General features: G+C 36.3%; 1 protein-coding gene across 1 annotated transcript; it reads left to right on the forward strand.

Moving 5' to 3' along the window:
* On the forward strand, positions 1–6,834 carry LOC133701174 (serine/threonine-protein kinase BSK2-like). The gene is made up of 10 exons (XM_062125004.1): positions 1–329; positions 565–788; positions 1,228–1,363; positions 2,069–2,202; positions 2,382–2,487; positions 3,431–3,516; positions 4,099–4,287; positions 4,416–4,574; positions 5,509–5,622; positions 6,298–6,834. The coding sequence occupies exons 1-10, from the start codon at positions 263–265 to the stop codon at positions 6,547–6,549; spliced, it is 1,467 nt and encodes a 488-aa protein (XP_061980988.1). The 5' UTR covers positions 1–262; the 3' UTR covers positions 6,550–6,834.
* Positions 6,835–7,844: the final 1,010 nt, after the last annotated feature.

The following is a 7,844-nucleotide window of genomic DNA, read 5'->3' on the forward strand; positions in this document are numbered from 1 at the left end:
CGGACCAACCACACCTCTCTACTCTGTACTCTATAACTTAATAAATCTAGTACTTGTCCCTCTTCACAGATTTACTCTTTGACGTCCTTCTACACTCCCTGCCTTGCCTTTTTCTGGCTCCCTCCTCTGCCAAAACTAAGGAAAAGAAAACCAGCTAGCTGCATCATTAATTCCCACCCTCTTCACCCTCTCTTGTGCTGCTGCTGCTGCTGCTGCTTCTTCTTCTTCTTCTTTGTTTTGTATGTGAAATATTACAAGGCCAATGGGTTGCTTTTATTCTCGAACCATCCACCTTCCCTCCCCCGACGACCTCTCTAAGCTTCACTCAGGTTTCTCTCTCTCGCTCTCCCTCTCTCTGGGTTGTTTTCTTTTCTTTCTTTCCGTTTCTGTTTGGTATCTCCAGCATTGTCATTAATGTGTTTTTTTCTTCTTTTTTTTATAATTTGTTTTTTCTATTAATTAGCTAGTGTTGCTTGCATTTGCTTTTTTTTTTCCTTCTTTCTTTCTATTGCATACTTTTAAATTATTGATGGGATTTGGTTGTTGTTTCTTTTTTCTTTGAAGAAAATGGGGATGAGGGTGGTCAAGTCCAACAAGTGCCAGCATTCAAAGAATATAGTTTGAGCGAGCTAAGAAAGGCCACAAATGGGTTTTGCACAGATTTTATCGTCTCTGAGAGTGGTGAGAAAGCGCCTAATGTTGTTTATAGGGGTATTCTTGACAACAATCATTTGGTGGCTGTTAAAAGGTTCTCTAAACTGGCATGGCCTGATGCTCAACAGTTTGTGGTGAGTCTCCATTTTCTGTATGTTGTTGACAAAAAGAGAAGAAAGAAAATCAAGTAGCAATAGTGATTTGGAATAAGGAATAGGAATGTGGGTTTAGCTTGTGCCTTTTTTTCTTTTAATTTGAAAATTAAGAGACTCGTCGGATTTAGATTATGTAATGAAGTAGTTGTTTGGACTAATAAAGAAGTGGAGTAGAAATTCAAATGGGTTATTGACGAGTAAGGGTTTTTTTTTCTTTTTCTTTTGGAAATGGATGCTCCAGCTGGAGTGTCAAAGGCCCTACATTTTCTTAGAAACCAAACACACTAGTTCTTTTCCAATTCGGTTGAAAATTCTCTTATAGTCTTTTGTTTTTCTTAACATATCCAAAATGCTGTTTATGGTTCCTGGCTAATTCATAATCGAGTATGATTGCGATGGAAATTCCTTGGCTGGTCAGGTGGAAGCGGCAGGGGTGGGGAAGTTGAGGCACAGGAGACTGGTAAATCTGATTGGTTGCTGTAATGAAGGTGATGAAAGATTGTTGGTAGCGGAGTACATGCCCAATGATACCCTTTCCAAGCACCTCTTCCACTGTACTATTCAATGCCCTTTATTTAAGTTTCTTTCTAAGAAATGTTTCACGGTTTCTTCTTGCTAAATCATGGTTGTTTTGAGCCTAATGAGAAGGTTCGTTAGTGTTTGATTTAAGAGTCTTATCATCTAATAAACTGCCTCATTACTGATTTGTGCGATCAGTTTAGAATTTTCTCAATAGGCTCTCCAGTGCCAATGGAGGATAAAACATTTTGGTTGTGATATGTTTTGAACATGCTGTTATATGTGATTTGTGCTTGTATGCCTAAGCTATTGTTTTGAGATTATTCCTTATACAGAATTTTCAAGATTTACTACTCAAAATAATCAGAAGTTTTAATATGCCATGAAATGCCCAAATTCCATTACTTTGTACTTCTGTTACCTAAGGGCAAGATTCTGATACTGTATTTGAGAGTGGTAGGCATCCATTACTTACCTACTTTTGTTTTCTTGTTAAGTTCTGTTTTAGACTATGAATATCAGCTTGTATCTGTAAATAAGTGGTTTTTAGTGGGCCTTCCATTATATTGTTGAGAACGCCTTAAGGAATATTGGGAGATATTTTGCTGCTGATCTATCTGTTGATATATGCTCACGTTTTTATGTATTTGTATTGGATTTTTTTTTTCATTTCTCACCTTAATGGGTGCTTTCTTTTTTCATGTTAATGGCTTTTTGTAATTGTTTTTATTTATTTACAGGGGACAAGCAGCCACTGGCATGGGAAATGCGCGTTAGAGTTGCCCATTACATTGCACAAGCACTTGATTATTGTAATACAGAGAACCGGAAGATCTATCATGATTTGAATGCATACAGAATTCTTTTTGATGAGGTATTTATGCAACTCATTACTATGAGTATGGTAACATCATACAATGTGGAATTAATGTGTCTTGTGCCCTGGTCTCTTTATACGACCACTTGTATGTACTGTTTCTTAGATGCTGTTTTCAGAAAATTGGCCCACTCTTAATCTTTGTTTGGTTAGATCTAATTTGTGGCTCCTTCCAGGATGGTGACCCATGTTTGTCGAGTTTTGGCCTTATGAAAAATAGTAGAGATGGAAAAAGCTACAGTACAAATTTGGCTTACACTCCACCTGAGTTCTTGCGGACAGGTATATATGTGTATTTTACAATATAACCATTTTTGATATTTCAATGAAATTTAATGAGAAGAATTTGCCTAATTCACTAATATCATTGCATGTTCAGGAATTTCTACGTTGTTTATACTTTATCTGATATTTCAATGAAATTTAATGAGAAGAATTTGCCTAATTCACTAATATCATTGCATGTTCAGGAATTTCTACGTTGTTTATACTTTATCTTGTACACTCGAAGCATTATTTTACAGCAGCTAATTATAAGATAAACAGCATGTGCCTAATCTATTCAAATTTTTGTACTCTAGGTTTTATTTAAAGGCAATTGGTATGTGTATAGAGTTGGATGATGATTTGAAGAATTTATCACAAGATTTCAAATAAATACAACGTATTTTTTTTGGCTTTTCACTGTAGCATATATACTATTAATTTCATCATTCGAGAATTTTATATAAGTACGATATGTAGAATTTTATATAAGTACGGTTATGTACTATTCATTTTTTGGTAACTCAAGTTTTTTAGTCAGTTCAGTGTGCAATGGAACATATCAGAAGAGACTGTGTAGATCATATTCATGGCTCTGACTAGCTTGTGAGATGGCATATAAATTCAACATTGAGTCTTAATCCATCGCTCAGATTCAAAGATCCCTGGTCTCTGATCATAGGGCAGGAAATTATCATTTGAGAAATGGCTGCAAGAGGCCATGCCAATTTGTGAGAAAATTACTCATGAAAAAAATTCAATTATTGTATATTTGAAATAATGGAGTAATGGAAAGTAACCAGATTTTCATTTCAAAAATAAGTTTCTTGTGGTATTGCACTACGCAATTAATACATAATAGTGACATTACATATTTGACTACAATGGTAAATATGCTTAATTTTATAGAGATTTTTTAGAACCCACATGCCCTAAACTTGATTGGCGTTGTACTCTGCAGGCAGAGTCATTCCAGAGAGCGTGATCTACAGTTATGGAACTGTTCTATTGGATCTTTTGAGTGGAAAGCACATTCCTCCTAGCCGTGTATGTTGCCTCTCATTGAATAAAAACTTAAGAATGTTGGGATTAACTATACCTTATTTTCCTGTCATCCATTTTAGTAAATTAGAGCTGCATATCTAAGGTTGCATGATCACAGGAGTGGAGGTGCCACTGCATGTGCTATAGACTTGCTTATATATGCAGATTGCTGTACATTCCATGTGGTTCCGGTGTTGCTTGTATACTTCTGTGTGTTTCCTTGCATTTTGTCTCTTTCTATTGATTGTATGGTGCAACTGATAAGCAAATCATCGAGACCATAAGAACATGGTAAATGGTTCCATTCACACTGTGTTCTCATGTACTTCACTTGGTTAATTTTTATATTGTTTAATTAATTTTCTGTTTTTATTTTCTAGCCAAGTTCTGAAAACTAGAGGATTCTGAGTTTTTGGTCGTTACGATATGTTCTTTATTATTATTGTTGTTATTATTATTATAAATCTAATTGATATTTGTTGACCAATGGGTGAAAAAATCTCAACATGCATCATGTTCGACAAAATCATATTCAATTCCATTTCCATAATATAAACCTTGCTGAATGGATGGTAACATCTGCAGGCCCTAGACATAATAAGGGGAAAAAATGTGCTGATGTTGATGGATTCATCGTTGGAGGGGCAGTATGCCAGCGATGATGCTACTAATTTGGTGGAACTTGCTTCAAAATGTCTTCAATCTGAGGCTAGGGATCGGCCTGATCCCAAGTTTCTCCTTGCAGCAGTTGCACCACTTCAAAAACAGAAAGAGGTGAAAAAATTGTAATCTTAATTAAAGCTGCAAAAATTCGATGCTTTTATTGTTTTTCAGCTTCTGTTGAGTAATATTCAGCACTGTGTTCTTGTCTACATTTTCTGACTGTTTCATGCGCTGTTTAGGTTGCATCTTACATTCTCATGGGCTTGTCTAAAGATACAGTTACTCTGCCAGCCATTCTTTCTCCGATTGGGAAGGCTTGTGCCAGGATGGATCTTACTGCTGTACATGATATTTTGCTTAAAACTGGTTACAAAGATGAAGAGGGCGCAGAAAATGAGGTATGTTGAACTCTATGTTCTCTGGACTTTAATTGCCTGGCTCTGTTAACTAGAAAACATGGTTGTCATCAAATCAGAAGATATGCTGAACAATGAAAGTGTTAATCCCAAATGATGGGACTATAGATTTAGCTTACAAGACAGATCATGTAATGCTAAAATCAAAATTTGAAGTACCAGAACTTTTTCATTTCTTGTTGATGCCTAACCTTAGCAGCACTAGAAACACTTGGGGCAAGCCATGTTGGTATTGGATACTTTACCACAACAGTTCCGTATGTTAAATGTCATTGAATAATGTTAAATTTAAAACCATGTTTGTGAATTTGTGTGGATGGTCTGTGTGGATAAATTAGCAATGGACATGTTAATACCATAATTGCTTTTATATCATAATTAGAAAAACAAAATTGTTAAGAAGGAGAGCTAGCTGGAGAAGGATGACGATGAGAAAAAGTATAGAAAACAATTGCAAAAGTTTGATGGGAGAATCAAGTCTTCCTACCAAAAAGGGATGAAAATGGAATGTCAAAACAATTGCATTAATATCTAAGGAAACTCCCCTAAAACCACCTGAATCATGACACCATAAAGTAGAAATGAAAACCATTTTTTCCCACAACAATTGTCTTAAAGTGTATTGGTTTTTAAAAGTTCATGCATTCCTCTACAACCAGGTATGCCATAGAGCAGCACAAATGACAGAAAACCATGACGAGTGACAATCTTTCGTCCTCCTGAAACCCACAAAATATACCTAAGAATCTCCGCCATAAACTAACTATCTACACCAGATATCCTTCCCATGTGAGCAATGTAACAATAATTGAGAATCAGACAAATCATTTTGCTGACACAACACAAATATTGGGAGATTATGATATCTTGATCCTGTTCTTGCAATGTTCTGAAAAAGTTGACCTTTTGTTCGTAGCTTTCATTTCAAGAATGGACACAGCAAGTGCAAGATATATTGAACACCAAGAAGTTCGGGGATATTGCATTCAGGGACAGTGATTTCAAGAATGCAATTGAATATTATTCAAAGGTAGGTGTATTTCTCCCCATGTGTCATAGTTATATATGTTGTCCCAAAGAAAGAAATTCTGGAATCCATTGATTAATGTTTTGCTGGCTCTGCATGGGCTATCTTGGAGATGGTGAATCCTTCATTAATAAGCAGACAAATGGACTATTATGTCTATGTGCATCTACAGAGAAAAACCAGTGTTAAGATTATTTAGCACAATTTGCAAGTTACTGATTATTAGCATTTCACAATTTGTGGTGTTCAAAGTTAATTGGAAAAAAATCCGTACAATAATTTTCATTCCATTGCTTTCTGCATGTCGAAAATTCTGTCATTGCAATTATTTTGTCTCATATGTGAATGGTTTAATATGATATTTTAGTAAAGCTGATGATCTAATGGTTACGAAGTTATTCTTTGCACAAATAATTGAAATTCTTCTTGCATGTAATACTGATATAGTGCTCTTCTGTTCAGTGGTGAACTAATAATAACCCACCATGGCACCAAAATATTAGGTGGTACAGTGTTTTTTTCTTTTTAAGGCTGTTCGTGAATTATTACAAATAAAATTATCTTGCTCGGATTAAAAAAGTGAAACCTATAGTTATGGTGCCGCTGATAACGCAGTCTTGTAGTCTGCAGATTGTCTGTCCCTGGTTGATTGTCTAACATATCCTTTCCATGAAACAGTTGGTAAATCTGATGTCAATTCCTTCTGCAACTGTCTTTGCAAGGAGAGCCTTCTCCTGCTTGATGAATGGCCAAGCAGAACTCGCACTGAGGGATGCCATGCAGGCTCAAGTGTGCATACCAGAGTGGCCAACTGCATTCTACTTGCAGGCTCTTGCACTCTCAAAGCTTGGAATGGAAACTGATGCTAAAGACATGCTTAATGATGGGGCAGTCCTCGAAGTGAAGTGGCAGAGTAGATACAAATTTTAGACCTCATGGTTAAAGGTCCCAAGTCTCTGTGATATCTGGTCTATGCTACTGCTATGTAAACAATAACTAGAATAGACAACGAGTAACACTTAGGAGAAATGTACTGTGGTATTTGTGTTCGTGAATTCTATCGAATACTGTGCAGTTACTGGTTTCGCACAACACAATCCCATAACATAATGCTTAAACTGTACTGAGTTGATTTATAAAGCATGGTACAATCCCATAACATAATGCTTAAACTGTACTGAGTTGATTTATAAAGCATGGTAAGTTGTCAATGGATTTTGTTGGTTCAGTAAAGGGTCATTATGCTCAGAATTTAGCTAGTTTTCTACCTTGTTGGTTCATAGCCGATATGCCCAGTGGGCAACGACCCGCTGTAATAAAATAAAGAGACTAAGCTGACACATAAAGCTATTTACATGGAGCTTTTTAAGAAGAAAAAAATGAACAGAAGAAAAAGAAACAAGCAAACAATATCAACAACTTAAAACTTGAGCGTGTCCTGAATAAACAGTGTCAAAACTGATTGCCTCTATAAAGTCCTATCAGATGTCCAAACTCAATTTCTCAACCCACCAGCACACACCCGAACAAACACTCAATCCTTAATTGAATACTCATGATGCAGATGGAGTTTATGAGGCAATCACACACAAGATAAGTAAGTAAAAGATCCCACAAAGCATAACTCGCCAGTGCTTTGGTTTCAATGCTACGAGTACAAGTCCCTACTTTTATATTCCATATCGTAATGCATCGATCCATCTCCGGTGCCTCCTCCCGAGGCCAGTCCATTGAATTGATAGGGACACCAAGCAAGTGCTTTGGGCATTGAGTCGACCCAAGAAGTTCAACGAGCTCATTTTTTAGGCTTCCCACATGTATATAAAGCTTTCGTTTCCTCCACTTGCCAGTACACCACCTTCAAATGACCATTTCAAACCACACACTTCTTCGGTGTGTGCTTTTATGCATGAAGTTGGACTATTTCTCTTATTGTCAGTGAATTTGCAGATACAAGGAAATAGGAAAGTTATAATCATCTCACTGTGTTGAAAAGTAATAATAAGTAAGAAAAGTAAAAGAAAAGGTGAAGTAGATTAATAGTGCCACGGTTTCCTGATGTTAGAGATTGACCATTCCAAGCAATGGATGCTCTGATGGCCTCCCAAGCTTCCAACCCGTGAGTCGTAAAAATAATGGTTTTACCATAAGAAATTCCAATTCCAGAACAGTTTTCAAATCAAAAGAAAACATAGAAAACTTGCACATTCGGAAGCCTCAGGATC

This window comes from Populus nigra, chromosome 8 (assembly GCF_951802175.1).
Source record: "Populus nigra chromosome 8, ddPopNigr1.1, whole genome shotgun sequence".
NCBI lineage: Eukaryota > Viridiplantae > Streptophyta > Magnoliopsida > Malpighiales > Salicaceae > Populus > Populus nigra.